This window comes from Protomyctophum bolini, assembly GCF_963924005.1.
Source record: "Protomyctophum bolini genome assembly, chromosome: 1".
NCBI lineage: Eukaryota > Metazoa > Chordata > Actinopteri > Myctophiformes > Myctophidae > Protomyctophum > Protomyctophum bolini.
This window is the reverse complement of record NC_137862.1, coordinates 25,357,032-25,374,289: the sequence shown is the minus strand read 5'-3', so window position 1 is coordinate 25,374,289 and position 17,258 is coordinate 25,357,032. Positions and strand designations below refer to the sequence as shown.

General features: G+C 44.6%; 1 protein-coding gene across 1 annotated transcript in view; it reads right to left on the bottom strand.

Moving 5' to 3' along the window:
* Positions 1-17,258, bottom strand: part of ddb1 (damage-specific DNA binding protein 1) — a 47,547-nt gene that overhangs the window by 2,373 nt on the left and 27,916 nt on the right. Inside the window, exons 15-26 of the mRNA XM_080766806.1 lie at positions 16,460-16,567; positions 13,943-14,150; positions 13,730-13,825; positions 12,547-12,658; positions 10,660-10,783; positions 9,144-9,308; positions 8,114-8,208; positions 6,965-7,135; positions 5,879-5,988; positions 4,638-4,807; positions 3,210-3,312; positions 623-746 (exon numbers count right to left, since the gene is read on the bottom strand). Coding sequence (XP_080622932.1) covers positions 623-746; positions 3,210-3,312; positions 4,638-4,807; positions 5,879-5,988; positions 6,965-7,135; positions 8,114-8,208; positions 9,144-9,308; positions 10,660-10,783; positions 12,547-12,658; positions 13,730-13,825; positions 13,943-14,150; positions 16,460-16,567 — 1,586 coding nt within the window. The remainder of the gene's footprint in view (positions 1-622; positions 747-3,209; positions 3,313-4,637; positions 4,808-5,878; positions 5,989-6,964; positions 7,136-8,113; positions 8,209-9,143; positions 9,309-10,659; positions 10,784-12,546; positions 12,659-13,729; positions 13,826-13,942; positions 14,151-16,459; positions 16,568-17,258) is intronic.

Here is a 17,258-nt window from a genome sequence, read left to right as displayed (position 1 = left end):
GACTGACCTCATGCCTCTTTCTATGCATGAGTAGTCCAAGCTGCTTCTTTTCACCTGACAGAGGGGAATTTCCCCGGCCGGACGTAGCGCGTGGAAGGGACACGTTATTCCGACCAGTTCTTTCCCCTCCATCAGGCTGGCCAGGGTCTTTTTCATTCTAAAAAATAATCTGAATAGCCTTTGGAAATTGACCTCCTTTCTCACGGACAATGTTCTAACAATTTACTGACAATCCACTGCCTTGCCAATGGCATGACGTGTGAAGTTTTCAAATGGCACCATCTGTAGCCGCCCCTGAAAAGAGGAGCTTATGGTTCTGTAACTCTGAGAGTTAAATTAACATTGGTTTTACAATATAAAATGGGGTCTCAGAGAGGGGGTCCGTATAAACTAATGCATGTCAAACTGGGGGTCCTTGTAATTAAACAGGTTGAGAATCACTGCTAGAGCCGTAAAAATGTATGTGGGTCCCTGGCATTATCTCTTCAAATGGGGGTCTGCGGGCTAATTATTGTCCATTTGGGAGTCCTACGTTTGGGAACCACTGCTGTGATGATTCTCAGAGCAACAGTGGGCCCCAGAGGCTGTCAATGGATTCATGTTGGTGCATGTGTTCCTATACCTGTAGAGTGCTGACAACCTCCTGCATCTTGGCCCGGCCCAGATCTAAGAAGCTCTCTATCAGGTCTCCATCGATGAAGCCAGTGGCCTGCTCCGTCTTACGCTCTGTGTGGAACGACCTCCAGGTAACACCAAGAGTCAAGGAACATCCATTTGGTACAGCACATTCATACATAATGTGTTATTTCCTTATGAAACATTACGTTGTTTAATAATCTTAATTCATTTAAATACTCTTCACCCCACTTGCAATATCCTGAAGGCCCACAGGTTGGGATCAGGGTTTTAGAGGTTAAAGGTAGAGTAAGGTCACATTCACACCTAATACTGCGGTAGACTCGATGCGAATGGGCGGAGAAGTTGAGCCATTCTGCATATTACATTTGCTGCGTTTGCCTTCACACTGCGCTGTCATCTGCAGCAATTCACCCTTTGTCAAGTCCCGCCCATGGTTGTGCCCCTCTTCGCACCCATTGGTTGTGGTTTCGTGGTTGGTCAAAAATCCTCTCTCTCCATCCACTACCATTGAAATAACATGTTTTTCAGTTGCTTCGTATTGATATTCTGTGCATTAAATTCTTATTTCAATCTTGGTGTCAGTAAAAAGGAACATCACAGGTGCAGCATGGTGACTGGACATGTTTGTTTTTAGTTTTTTCCAAAAAATATGTTTTAGCAAATTCAACATAAACAAGGCGGAACCAGGGCGGAACAAGGCAGAAAGAGCCTGCTGGTTAGTCAGTCAGGGACCAATCAGAAGGCTGACAAAGGGTGAATTGGAAACGCAGCAGGGACATTTATCAATGTGTTCAATTCATAAACTACACTCAGTACACTGTTAAAAAAAATATATACTTTGAGTAATAGTTAGGACTTTAGGACGTAAAGTGATGGTAACGTGGTTGCAGTGCGTATCATCGGGAACTGGACGCGTGTGTGTGTGTGTGTGTGTGCGCACGCGCAATAACGGGTGTCTACAACTTTACAAACTTGTTTTAGTAGGCTATATATATATATATATATATATATATATAGATATGTATATATATATATACTGTACACTGCATTGTTCGTGTGTGTAACCTTCAGCATAAGCCTATGATGGTCTGGCCATATTGCAATATCTCTTCATTAGACCATGTGTGACATCCTTACGCATCGCTGCGTAATAATGCCTTCTCCTTCCTTCTCGTGTGCCAAATACTAACTTCTTCATCCCACAATGGTACATTCACTCCCTATGTTTAATGCGATTGCATTCACACCTGCAGTGATCCGCACTCTGCTGCGTTTTGAAGCTAAGTGAAACACCCTTTTAGAATGCGGTTCTTTGGTGCGCATTAGGATTCAATTGAACCTTCACACCTGCCAAACGAAGTGCACTTTCCGACAATGCGCAGCAGGATTCGTTTTAATCGCAGTAAAGCTTTCTGGTGTGAATATGACCTAAGTGATATTTTTGGGTGAAAACTTTTTGACTTTGGATCCAGCTTTTTCCACATTTTCTGAAACGTAACTTGTTCATGACAGCTGACGGCAACGTTATCAGGTCAAACAAACTGCATAGATTAATTCACAAAACCTTTTAGACAATATTGGTCAACAATACCAACGTTGGTTAAGATAAAAGGATTACTGCGCTTCCAGCCCAGAATAAGTCAAGGTTATTAATGCCATCTGCGTGTACCAGCAGGTTCTTTGGGCTCCGAGCCATCACCATTTGTTTTTGAGATTAGTTCATATTTTTGAATGTTCCATCACCGACTAAATTAGGCCCTCTGCCCAAGCCTGTTTGAAAACATTAGACCTTTCATATTTTCCTCCACATTATATTTTACATTCCACTTTTTTGTCTCCACCAGCCGAAGGCATGGGGAGAGTATGTTTTGCACTCTGTCCGTGTGTCCATCCGTCCATCTGTTACAGCTAATCTCCAGCACCCGTAAAACCTGGTCGATGCCAAATTTTGCGCACACACTCCCTGGATGCCAACAATGAACCTCTGCCCCAATTTTTCCAGAACGGCCCCATGAGGCAGCTTTTCACACTTTTTACCTATATAACTGCACCGATCTGCGTGAAACGTTGCATACACACTCCCTAGAGCAGGGGTTCGCAACGTTTTTGGCTGGGGACCCCCGGAAATGCGACACTTCACATTGGCCTATTATAGCGCCACCAGGAGGCCACAACCTGGCCTGGCCTGGTGGAGACCTGTGCCCCGAGGGGCACATTTTCTAGTTTTTGTTTTGTAAAAATGTTTGATTGGCTTTATTTTCTATTTATCTTTGTCTTTATCATACTGTATGTAGTGTCACACAAAAGCATTAAAGGGAGAGATGGTAAGCACGTCGGGTCAATTCGGTGTCATCATGGGACACTACCGCGTTGGGTGGGGTCGTCCCGCCACCACCAGCCCATTTCACGCATGAGATGGTGAGATGAGATGGTGAGATGAGATGGTGGTGTGATGACGTCACAGTCATGAGTCATGAGTTTTACTTCCAATGTGACAGGCAGGCGCCAGGCCCACTGCTGTAGCTCCTTACGCCACAGATGGTAAGCATGCATAACGGCCAGAAGGATATAAGCTGTGCTCGATCTTGCCCACACTCTTGATGACCTTGTTCAGACGGTTCTGCAGGTCCAGGAGGAGACTGTACCAGCCCTCTGACAGGGACGTCACCAGACCTGCACACACCACACACCACACACACACACACACACACAATAAAACATAACATCAACATCATGAGGAAAACAAACTGCCTACTTTTCAGGTGGAAAAGGACCTGTGTTCCAATGTAGTAAATATTTAGTCAAACTAAAAAGTAATAATAAAAAATACAATATTTTTAAATCCGACAGACTAAAGCACTTTCACATTAAACATGATTCTTAAAGGTCCAGGAAGGGACACAGTCTGAAACAATTATGGCAGTAAATGAAAAAAAGTGTAGAGAGCCTAAATAGCGGTTGTGGAGTGTAGCAGTGTTTCCCCTTTGGGTTAGTGTAGTGAACGTGGAGCGGCTGTCTCCGGTCACATCTGTGATCTCGGTGGGATTTGTTGTTGGAAAACGTGCTCACTAGAACACACCACTGAAGATTCCCCACTGAGAACAGTGGGAAACTGTGGCCGTACCGGGGAAGTGCTTAAAAAAGGTAAATTAAGGCCATGTCCACGATCTGTCATCTCCACGCTTTCATTCATCTCATCTTTACTTGCTCGTCTGAGCGCGACTGATTTGGTTTTTGAGTAATGAGGGGGAAAATTAGAGTCAGAGTTCTGACTTTACCTTTCCTGCCATAAAACGAGTCGAGAGGGTAGGATGTTTTTACAAAGATATTAAATCTGTCTGGGAATGGAAAATAAATCACCCCCCCCCCCCCCCATCTCCCCTGGCAAATTACACTGTATATCGACTTATTTAGGTAGAAACCTCTCCCTATTTCGATTTGTAAATGAATGCCTTACATCATACTACAACGTCACACAAAAGCAGATCTGTGAATTGGCATGTTTTGAGCTTGTAGTCTGATCTGCAACTTTAGCTGCTTTTGAATGTGCATCATGAAAAGTAAGTAAGTAGATTTGGACATTAGGTTTGCTCCCGACAGACTATATTGTTGCTGTCGGGCGGAAACCTCATATGTCCATACTTAAATGTATATCTTTTCATAAATTAATGCCCTACTTTGTCACGCAACAGTGCCATGCAAAAATAGTTAACATAGCCAATTTATAAGCTCACAACATGTGAGCCGTTTATAGACAGAACGGCTTTCCAAGCCTCTGCTTTCTGTCAGCAGATTAGCTACGGCACAGTGGGCAGCCTTTGAAAGCGCTATGCTCCACATGTATGTGATGTTATACTGAATTGAAAAACATTTCATGCAGATTTCTTTTTGGCAAGTGTATGTATGCATGTACTGACTGGCCCCTCAAGATTTGTGTGTGTGTGTGGGGCACACACAATGCCATTTAGGCCTTGTGTGCGCCGCATCGCGTGCCTTACCGATCATGCCGTTGACGGTGCCGAACAGCACGGAGCCCTGTGTGGGCGTGGAGCTCTCTCCCAGGTTCTGCAGCACCAGAGAGCCATGGGAGAATACGTTGACAAACTCTCCCAGGTGGAACACCCCCACCTCCTGCAGGTGCTGCCTCTCCTCGTCGGTGGTGGCCGCGCTGCATGCGGAGAAGAGAGAGAGACGGACGAGAGAGAGAGAGGATCGGTGTCAATTAGCCCCTCGCTAAGCCCCACCGACTCCACTCTGCGATGGCAAGCTGTCCTTCTCACCAATTGAGATGCATGTTAAATGACAAGATTTCTCCATATAAATAAACAATCATTTCAGTAGCAAGAGCTTCAAAATGTCTTCTAAATCTAGTCAATAAGGCCTGCAGTAGGCTATGCACTGGAAAATGTACATGACATTATTTCAGTAAACTAGAAATACGAGGAAATGTTAGAGGGAGAAACAGTGTCCAACTCAATGAACTTTAGTAGAACTAAGACAAGGGGAGGCAGAGTAATGGATGTACAAATAAAAGGAAAGTGGAGCCGACGAGCGTCAGAGATCATAGCCGCAGGAGAGCACAGGGGAAGCAGAGAGGTTGCAGGTGTTTTGAAAAGGTCAGAGCGATATAGAGACACACAGAATGAGGAAGTGATGCAGGCCACAGACTAGTGGAGCAGAGATTCCACCTCATACAATCTAAAATGATGATACTTTAGATAGCTAACTATTAACTGAATACATCAGGGGTCTTCATCAGGCGGTCCAGGACCCCTAGGGGGGGTCCTCAGTTATCACAGGCGGGACACCAAATCTTGTGTGATTGGATAATTATTTTACATTAATCACTTGAAACCTAATTTATCATCCCTGACCTTTACAGTATCTGAAGAAAACTATAGCTAAATCTACAAGCTCACAATGCCTCGCAGGGCAAAGACGGCAAAAAAGAGCAGACCAAGAATGGGTTAACCGGAAGTTAGCTAAAGGCCAAGCGATGCCCTGCCACCTGAGACATGAATTTTGTAACCGCGACCCGTGGCGCTTTTCTTATGAGCCGTGAATAAAGCTTGTTTTGATCAAAAACCCAATCTGGTATAAGACTCAGAGACAAAACATCATGGAAAATACAGCATGGAAATGTGGACAAAATCGTATTAAACCATAACAAAATATTCTTAAGTTTTTGGGTCTGAGATGCTAAATCTTGTCAAATTTACGATGAGGAAGACGCACGCACCTGTCCTTCTGGCAAACAAACAGGTTGAAGGCGTTCTCTGCACCCAGGAAGTTGTCATCGTCCAGGATTTCTACGGCGCTCATCCAGTTGGGGTTGAAGTCACGTGCAATCTGAGCAAAACACACACATGCATTAACTCATTACATTTATAATAGAGTTCAAACAACGCAAATCCCCATGCACGCACGCACACACACACACACACACACAATACATCTCTGTGGTTACTCAGCTGGTTACAGTCTTGAGTTTATTGGCCTAACAATTGGATTGGAATTAGAATTCTTCAAGGAGTGCTTAATAGGAAGTCTAATCACTCAATGGCATACAGCTCCCCGCCCCCCTACGTTTTACTGTGGAATGCTGCCAAGGTGCAGAACTAGGCTTTCAGCACCGTATACTCAGAAACTTTGATTAAAGAAAAGGGAAAAAAAGCAAAGAAAAACATTAAGACCTGAGGCCGATTCTACTACTGTAAGCAGTTCCGACTTCTAAATCAGTTCTTAAACTTTTTCGTGTCAAGGACCCCCAAAATTATATGTATTTCACCACCATTTCAAATTGAAGAATGTCCACCCCCAGAATAGGAAAACTTAGTTTAGCTAAATGCATCTGCTACTAGTTTTTGGGGGTGATTTTTATATAACTAGTGAATATGGCATACTCCCCCTCTCTTTACATGTTACAACACACATGATTATAAATATGCAGAAGCTCAAAGGACAAAGGAAGCTGAAGCACAACTTCAATATTCATCTTGCAGTTATGTTGGCAAGTTGGGCAGAAATTATGTTTGATGTTTTTTTTTAATGTTTTATGACCGATATATGGGCGTGGGATAAAGTTACAAAAATTAAAATAGAAACATAATAAAGGCTAAAATAGTCTGCTAGTGACAGCCGGATTAAATTAACAGAAATGTTATAAACTCCTATCAAAAAGAAGATTGGAAACGATTATTTTCCCCCCTTTAATAATTACCAATCAACAAGCCCTTAGTGCTTTTTGTGTTATCCTACACTAATTGTAAACCATACCTCTGTACAAATTGCAATAAACTATTGAATCAAATCAAAAAGAGCTCACCTCTTCAAAGTTTCCCTCCATGGGTTTGTATGCCAGCAGCAGCACAGACCTCATCAGATCTCCCACCAGGATGAAGTCTCCCTTGGTCTTCAGGTACAGAGCCATGATGTTGTTGTAGTGGTTACATTCTGTCCTCAGCTCCTTCTCTGCCGTCCACTCATACAGACGCACCTGAACACACGCACACACACACACACACACACACTTAGATAATATCTAATATGACGCGATCAAAGATTTTTTTAGGGATTCCAAAAAATATATAACGGAGTGATCCAGAGGGATGATGTCCTCTGGTGACAGTGATGTCAGACTTAAGACTTTAGTGCTCTAATACAACATGTCATTTTCACACAAAAAACTAAACAAAACTAGCAAAACCTCTTTAATAAAACAAAATAAAACTATGAAATTGATAAACATGATTTAAGAACGAAATAAGAACAACATTTTTAATTAAACTGCTTGCAACACACTGAAACATAATACATTTGTCACAGCTTGATGTTATTTCATTAATTGACAGTAACAAAATGCATGTAGATTTTTATGAATCTTAGAACAATCAAGGAGCTGCAGTTTGTGACAAAACAGGCCACTTGTGTTGAATCACTTCACAGTACCAGATGTACAGTACCACTCCGGCCTGTCTCTGTGATGTAGTGTATTAGTAATGCAAGAGCAGCTGGACACAAAGTGTGTGTTTGTGTGTGTGTGTTGAAGCGTATTAGTAATTTAACAGCAGATGTCTCCAGAACCTGTGTGTGTGTGTGTGTGTGTGTGTGTGTGTGTGTGTGTGTGTGTGTGTGTGTGTGTAGCATAGCATAGTGTAGTAGCAGCAGCAGCTGCCCAGTCCTCATATGGTCCACAAGTAGCTGACAGTACAGGGGCTGTGGTCGGTACAATGCAGTGGTGAAAGTGGGCCGGTCCGGAGCAGATCTACTTTCAAAATGAAAGTGTTGATCAAATGCCATGTTCTGGTTGTAAACATGGCCATGGGGTATGTGATATCAAATGATCATCTGGCATTCGTCCGTCGTTGCCCGCTGGACGAGAAATGCGCTGGGTAACATTGTACAGTACACAGACATACTGTTCATCAAATACAGGTGATGATAAAAGGCAGAGAGGGTCAGGAACGCTACTCACTGTGCTGTTGATACTAGCCAGCAGCTTGCCGTTGAACTCCACCATGGAGTACACGGCTCCCTTCACCTCTTTCTCCGCCACCGTCTGCAGCTTTCCTGAAAGCAAAGCAAGAGAGCATAGGTGGTCGTTCACACAGCTGCTACCCGGGAAGGTGATTCTGATTGAGGTGGGTTTTCAGGCCGGGTTTGGACTGGAGGTAGGGAGGGAGGAGGCGTCTCTGATAGTTTTGGGAAGTGTATTCCAGAGTAGTCTTGCGCAGCCATGACAACCATTGCACAATCTCAGAATGCTATTAAGTCTGGAACTACACCTCCCAAAATCCGAGCAAGAAGTAGGTCGGGAGTGACTTATTGTCTGTATCAGCCGGTAACACGCGGGAGTCTATCCCTGTTACAGTGCGCTAAGCTAGACCCCTGGGAGATAGATTTCTGAGGTGGAGCACCACACCTACCATCAGCTCCCAGCACTTCCCGCACGGCTTTCTGCACCAAGCCGTGCTACTCATTCACTGAGTTGCTCGGGATCGAACCCATGAACTTGTGGTCCAAAGGCGAGAGCTCTACCGACTGAGCTACCGGACACAAGGTGAGCAAGGAAGATGGCATTTCCTCTTTACATATATTTTTTAATATCCATATATATATATATATACACTTAGATGATTTTGATTTATATTATGATAAATGTGCACAATGGTAAAGATGAAACGGAAGTGGGGAGGATGGCGGTGCGTCCAATATATTTTAAAATATCTTTACATAATATATTTTTGTTTATATTGTTTATAAGACAAAACAGTGGAGAGGAGGCTTCACTTCTGCTTTATCTCTTGTTCATGATCAGAGCTTCCATGCTTCCATGCTGTATGGCGGAAGCATACGGAGAGGGCAGCCACAGAGAAAACCCTGTCAGAAGACAGAAAGAGATAGAGAAACCGAGAGAGAGACAGACAGAGGTGTAGCCTCCCCTCATTCTGCGCGTGCGAGCGTGCGTGCAAGATCGAGATGAAAAGGTCATTGTGGTTGCTGACCGTCTGTGTAGTGGAAGACGATGATACGTCCCTGCTTGGGCTCGGCCTCCTCGGGGTAGACCATGGCCGTTCCCACAATGAAGTAGACCGCTGGGTCCCTGCCCAGGCGGCACGACACCATGCTCAGGGCGTACTCGCTGGGGAGGAACTGATGGGCGTGGAGAACTGGCAACAGGAAAAAAAACACACACAACACATCAAGCAAATTCACAGGAGCGCTAAGGTTAAGCAGCTATCACAAGAGAGGGGAGTGCTGCCGATATACTGGATAACGGCGGAGTGTGATATTTATTTTAACACAGCTCGACTCTTCTATAAGCTATTTATCAGGTTATTGGAGGAGACAGCGCTTTTATGATTCGGGTGATGCCTGTCGCTTATGGCTTATAGCTCATTCAAGGTCCCCACCGTCAACAAAATTGTTGCAAAGCGACATATACTGTAAACCTTTACAGCCTCTGACTGAGTAGATAAATAAGAGGCTACCATAGCTACTGTAGCTAGCTAGTGGTGAAGCATTGTGACACTGTGTATTACTGTAAATGGTTCCAGCGTTGCCGTTTTGTCTTTGTCTCTGTCAAGTGGAAACCTCATGTCCAAAATGTCTACTTGTCCAGCAGGATAGTACATTACATAATTCAAATGAAAAGAAAAATGCAAATCTACAAGCTTGAAGCGCATCACTTCATGCCACGTTTCGAGCTAGTGGATCTGCTACTTTTGATGCTTTTGTGTGACGATGTAGCATGACCAAGTAGGGCCTGAATTTACAAAGTGGTTTCTGCCCAAACTATTAACGATAAGTATTTAAGAGATTGTGACTAAAATAATAACTACATTGGATCCATTGTAACTCAGGTGCATTTCCTCTAAGAAGTAAAACAATTCCGACCAACAACGATGCTAATAATATGCTACTGTGATTGAAGTGGTTTGAGAAAGCAGGACTGGGTACTTAAAAAGAACACAGACTACCACTGTAGTGTGCCTCATCAGTGTAGGAACAATGATCAAGAGCGCGGCACACGCATGCATAATTCATGGACACGTTAACTGACATTAAAGAGCCTGGCACACTGGGGAGTTTTGTAGAAATATCGTGATGAAGTTTACTAAGTGGATCCTGTGTCTGGGGCTGTTCCAGGGCCAATGTAGCAGCATCACCTTATGTTCAACTCAATTCATTAACATCGTAGGCTCTAGTCCAGATCACTGGTTCCCAAACACTGGGCCTGGTCCCAAGGTTGGGTCGCGGACCAATTTTTATGGGTCCCTTATTTTTTTGTTTCCTACACAAATTACCAGAAAAAACAACCACAAGGTTAATTTCCCTCGCCGTAAGGCATCATTTGTACTCTCTCTGGCCCCTTTTTCCACCAAAAGTACTTTGGTTCTAGAACTTTGGTGCTTTCACGGTACCGGCGGCCATTTTTCGGCTCCAGTTTCTAACCAACCTTTAGGGTTCTGAACCAATTAATTTTCTGTAGAAACACTCAGCTGTGCGTTGTGTACTCACCTTCGAACGTGTGCTGATCCACCACTAGCAGACTGTGAACTTCCACCTCCTCGCCAAAGGAGGTCTCATGAGGGGAGGTGCTGCTGGGGAAAAGCTTACTGGAGCTCACACTGCTGGAGAGAGCCTGGGGAGAGGAAGAGCGACACAGAGGGAGAGGAGGAACAGAAGAGAGACACAGAGGGAGAGGAGGAACAAAAGAGAGACACAGAGGGAGAGGAGGAACAGGAGAGACACACAGAGGGAGAGGAGGAACAGGAGAGAGACACAGAGGGAGAGGAGGAACAGAAGAGAGACACAGAGGGAGAGGAGGAACAGAAGAGAGACACAGAGGGAGAGGAGGAACAGGAGAGACACAGAGGGAGAGGAGGAACAGGAGAGAGACACAGAGGGAGAGGAGGAACAGAAGAGAGACACAGAGGGAGAGGAGGAACAGAAGAGAGACACAGAGGGAGAGGAGGAACAGGAGAGACACACAGAGGGAGAGGAGGAACAGAAGAGAGACACAGAGGGAGAGGAGGAACAGAAGAGAGACACAGAGGGAGAGGAGGAACAGGAGAGACACACAGAGGGAGAGGAGGAACAGGAGAGACACACAGAGGGAGAGGAGGAACAGAAGAGAGACACAGAGGGAGAGGAGGAACAGGAGAGACACACAGAGGGAGAGGAGGAACAGAAGAGAGACACAGAGGGAGAGGAGGAACAGAAGAGAGACACAGAGGGAGAGGAGGAACAGGAGAGACACACAGAGGGAGAGGAGGAACAGAAGAGAGACACAGAGGGAGAGGAGGAACAGAAGAGAGACACAGAGGGAGAGGAGGAACAGGAGAGACACACAGAGGGAGAGGAGGAACAGGAGAGAGACACAGAGGGAGAGGAGGAACAGAAGAGAGACACAGAGGGAGAGGAGGAACAGGAGAGACACACAGAGGGAGAGGAGGAACAGAAGAGAGACACAGAGGGAGAGGAGGAACAGAAGAGAGACACAGAGGGAGAGGAGGAACAGAAGAGAGACACAGAGGGAGAGGAGGAACAGGAGAGACACACAGAGGGAGAGGAGGAACAGGAGAGAGACACAGAGGGAGAGGAGGAACAGGAGAGACACACAGAGGGAGAGGAGGAACAGGAGAGACACAGAGGGAGAGGAGGAACAGAAGAGAGACACAGAGGGAGAGGAGGAACAGGAGAGACACAGAGGGAGAGGAGGAACAGAAGAGAGACACAGAGGGAGAGGAGGAACAGGAGGGGAGAGACACAGAGGGAGAGGAGGAACAGGAGAGACACACAGAGGGAGAGGAGGAACAGGAGAGACACAGAGGGAGAGGAGGAACAGGAGAGAGACACAGAGGGAGAGGAGGAACAGGAGAGACACACAGAGGGAGAGGAGGAACAGGAGAGACACACAGAGGGAGAGGAGGAACAGGAGAGAGACACAGAGAGAGAGGAGGAACAGGAGAGACACAGAGGGAGAGGAGGAACAGAAGAGACACACAGAGGGGAGGAGAAATGAGGAGAGCGATAGAGAAGGGGATAATGGTTATTTATTGCAGTGATTCTCTCAACCTTTTCCATTCAACGACACCTGGTTTGACACTTTTTGTTTGTCATGTACCAAGGCTAACTGACCATCAATACACACTGGCCTTTGGTCATGCTAGATTTCCAGGTCTGGACCCTCATACATTTTTTTTGGAGGGGGGTCCCCAGATGATTAGCTTAATGTGCAACATTGTTTTCTCACTCAACAGTAAAACAAATCAACACACAGTATAAGTATATAAGTGTATATAGGGTATCTGCACATCTCGAAGAGACATAAAGTGGAAATAAGTGATGTACAAGCTTAAAACATGTCACAAAGTGACGTGTTGTAAGCTTTGTAGATCTTACCTGAGTGCTAGCGCTGGGCCGTACGGCCGAGGTGGTTCCACTGACGTCCTGCATCTCCACCCTGCTGGACAGAACCCCAAAGCACTGCGACACCTCCTGGTAGCAGATCCTCCTGGTGGCGGGACAGGGGAAGGACATCGATTCTCACTGGGTTACTCACAGCGTTAGTCCAGCTTCATTTACGCAGACATTCTCATTTATTATCATCATATATTAGGGCTGCCGTAATTGTCCAAAAAATTGATTTGGATATTCGTTTTAAAAACCCACGTGGATTCGAACAATTCGAGCCATTCGGATTTCGGATTTCAATTCGAGCCAATCGGATTTTTTAATAATTATATTTACACCAATACAACCTGAGACATAACATTTAAGATCGCATTGCTGGCGCAACTCTCTCTCTCCGCGCATTGGTGTTGCTGAAAACTGAGATGGAACGGAACGCATACATTCTCCCTTCTCCAGTAAAATGTTTTTCTTAAATGAGCAATCCTACCACACAGCCTTATCAAAACGAGGCACGGAGGCAGTGTTAATTCTGCTGCATTATTATTATCTGTGGACTGTGGGTCTGCTGCCGAGTGCCGACGTTATGAAACTTTTTAGCTGGCTAGCGCCTGCGCTTCGCTGTTATGCTCAAATTAGTGACCCTAAAGAATTCTGAGGCAACATGGCTGGAGACGAGGCAGCCAATCAGAACTGCACTGCGCTGCGCTGTATAGTCTGTGTTTAGGAAATGTGCGAGGCAGCTGATTTATTCTTCAATGTATGCCGTTGTCGGCGTGTCGCGTGGCAAATATAACTAATCTACAAGCTCACAAGTCACAACGCTTACCCATGGCACCGAAAACTAATAATAATAATAAATAAATAAATATTTTTTATTATTATTTTTTATTCGAACCTTAATTTTATATATTCGGTTATTAATTATTATTTTTGATTCGAATCTATATTCGGATATAGAATATTCGTTGGCAGCACTATCATATATTACTAATAGATCAGATGTTTAAAAACTTTTATGATTTTTTTTTAAATAATACAAGAGGAACGGTTTTGGCCATACAATGTTAGAAATTCCATCCATGGAGTCAGTCGGTGCAAGGCATCAATATAACCAACATTTTGAATTAGTTAAATGTATTAGCTAAAATATATTGCAAAACAGTGTTCTGACCTGGGGGACTCGTAGAGAGGGACTGTGCGGATGTGTAGTTTCTGGATCTCGTCGATGGTGCCGATGGTCAGAGTGCTGTTGTTGGCCAGGGCCAGACTGGAAGACAACAACAACATATCAACAAACACACTAGACCGCATGTGCAAGCAGCATTTTTTGACGATCTTATGCAAATGTGAAGGTGTGTATGTGTGTGTGTGTGTGTGTAGAGACCTGTCGGGGTAGCCCTCGGAGTTGAGGGGACACATGTAGTTGACCTCCTTGAGGTTGACGTTGGAGAAGACCAGCTTGTGGTTGGAGGAGTAGATGACGGTGGGCCGGTCGGAGCAGGCGAACACGTTGGAGGTGGACAGGGAGCGGAAGGTCCTCAGCACGGTGGGCTGCGTCCCCAGGGTCACCTTCTTCCGCTCGCTCAGGACACCTATAGGGCACAGGGACGGCACGGGACAACCAGGCCATGGGCACATTACTCAGGACACCTATAGGGCACAGGGACGGCACGGGACAACCAGGCCATGGGCACATTACTCAGGACACCTATAGGGCACAGGGACGGCATGGGACAACCCGTCCATGGGCACATTTTCATTTGATTTCATGACATTCATATTCATGACCACTTTCACGTGGATTCAAAGCAGAATAAAATATCACGAACATGATAATGTGCGATTTGTGAAACAGTATGAATTGAAAGAAGGTCATGACTGAGTCTAGGGTTCTATAATTGTCCCCCTCCTCACAATGCATCGCAATGCAATGAATTTTAGCAGAAAGCATACCTATCATTTATGTCCAGAGACTAGTCAGCTCATGTGATTAAGTGGTTGACATTGATGCAAACAAACCTTTTTTTAATATTTCCCCCCATACATAAATAGCAATAATTAATGTATCAAACTAAGTCAGGAGGAGTCGAGCCAATTAAAGCAACACAATTTCCACTTGAAAGCCGTCCATAACCTTCATTACGGAGAGTCAAGCAATGCTCTAGCCGTGCTGTTGTTTAGACATGTTTGTCAAGTGGTGTGTACTGCGTGACAAACAAACTATGCAATGTTCTTTAATGTTCACAGAAAACCACTTATTCAATGTCAGAAGAACTTCAGTGCTGCTGTAAACGGAAGGCTTTGGTACGCTGCTGCTCGCTGAATAAAGGTCTCTTCAGACAGGGAGAGATGGGACGTCGAGCGACTGACACATCTGATAATTAATGTTCAACCAGAGGCGAGCAAGCAAGCAGGTAGGGAGATGTGGTGGAGAATTGCAGTGGTGCTTTGGGTCCACACACGCACGCATGCACGCACGCACGCACGCACTCCGCTCATGTACCAGCCTTTTGTGTGAAGCTTGATTTATACGCCATCTCATGCCACGCCGGTATGGCTTTGCTTATAAGAACATATCTACAGGCAAACGTTAAGCTTGAAGATCTGTTCTCGTTGGCAAACAAAATTAAAATGTGATTCTCAAAGCACAGGTACACCCGCCAGGCCAGGTAGATTGCTGTGGGCCAGCAATGTTTCACAGCAATGGGACGCTACTTTCATGATTTGAGTTCAACACGAGCCACTCCAGCAAACTTTGAAAGCCAGTCTTAGCCAATCAGGATGGAATATGAAAAAATTACAGATCCGTATTAATCACATGACCATAGAGATTATGTGTACCGATTGCTGGGGAGGCGGCCTTTTTTCCGACAGTATTCTAGCCGACGGGGCAACGATCCGATCCGCAGCGGGGGGACATTCGCTGCGATGCGAAAAAGCGATGGTCTGACATGCGCTGCTCCCGTGCTTGCGGTTAGGGTTAGGTTAGGATTGAGGTTTCGGATCAATATGCTGTCGGAAAAAAGACCTGCACCCGATTGCTGTGATGTTTGGACAAAATCTGTCGGAGAAAAGAAGACTCACAAACTTTATTGATTTCCTGTATGGGTATCAGCAGTAGGACACTAGTCCCTTAGTTTTAATGACCATAAGCACCGATAACAGATTCCTTTGCCTATTCTTTACAAGCCAATTATGTTCGGAACATTCCGACATTAAAACAGTTTTACTGCCAGGAATGGTATACTCCAGGTTACTGTCGCTGCGATATACGACATACCCGCCTTTTGTTTTATGTGTTTAATCCGCCGTATTGTAATACATAAAAAAGAACTCTGTCTTTGCCGCGGAGATAGAGACTAGATGCTTTCGTTTTGATGACGAAACCGGAAATCGTCACATGCTGTGGGCTGCTAGGGCTTCTGGGAAATTGAGGCCAATGCAAATGAATGGGGTACAACGCCTCATGGAGACGGGTCTTGTGTGCGTCTTCCGGGTGCACCAAGATGGTGGATGGTACGATCGGATGATAACAAACCGAGGAACCATTTTTCGCGGATGAAAAGCCCAAATAATTCAGCGTACATGCTCTAAAGGTAATACAACAATCTCGGCAGTGAAGGGGGGTTGATTAAAATGCGGGTTACGCGTGTAAAACAGTCAAAATGTTAAAATAATGCCCTATTTTCAAAACAGGAAAACAATTAGATTTGTTTAAGACCCGTCTGTGCCAGCGACTCCATGTTCACGTGGAGTGACCGACCGACCGACCGCGCCCGCATTGGACAACCATTTTGTGTACCCTTTCGTACCACCGGCGAGGTGTGGGACTGGGTATCTTTGGCAATAATATATAAAAAAAAGATTGTGGGTATTGGTGCTGCTGCGGTGGGTGACCTACCCGTCTGCAGGTCCAGACCGAAATAGAAGAGAGCACCATCTCCAAGGGCACACAGCAAGTAGTAGCTCCCCTCAAAGGTAGTCATTAGGATGGAGCGAGGAATGATCTCTGGGGACACATAATGATGACTTATTATCTCTCTTTAAGAAAATCACACACAGACACACATTTTTTCATTTGTGTATCATTGCTTATCTGCAACTTTTCGTGTTAATTTGTAAATGAACGCCCTAGTTGATCATACACTACAGCATCACACAAAAGCTTCAAAAGCTTCAGATCTGCAAGCTCAAAATGCATAGATCTGCTACTTCTGATGCTTTGTGAAAAGTAAAAGAAAACCAGTGGTGTGAAGTAACTAAGTACATTTACTTATGTACTGTACTCCACTACATTTCAGAGGCAAATATTTTACTTTTACTCCACTACAATTATGTTAAACTTTTAATTACTAGTTACTTTATAGATTTTGATTATAATTATAAGATATTCATTAACCAACCCCTGTATATATTTTGGCCATTTGAAAATAAGACACATGAGGTTTCCATCCAGGGAGACATGATACATATATAAATAAAGCAAAGTGGGTTCAGAATAAGCATACAATTGGAAAAGGCATTAAGAACTGGGGGGTGGGGCAGTTCAATATTTGCATAAATTGTCAAATAATTAAGAAATCCAACATGAATCTAATTAAGAAGCCATCTGGATTGTGTTATGGGAATTTGACTTTGATGGATGCTATAGGCATTAGGCACATGTGCAAGTTGCAAAAAAGGGGGAAAAAGCCTTTTCT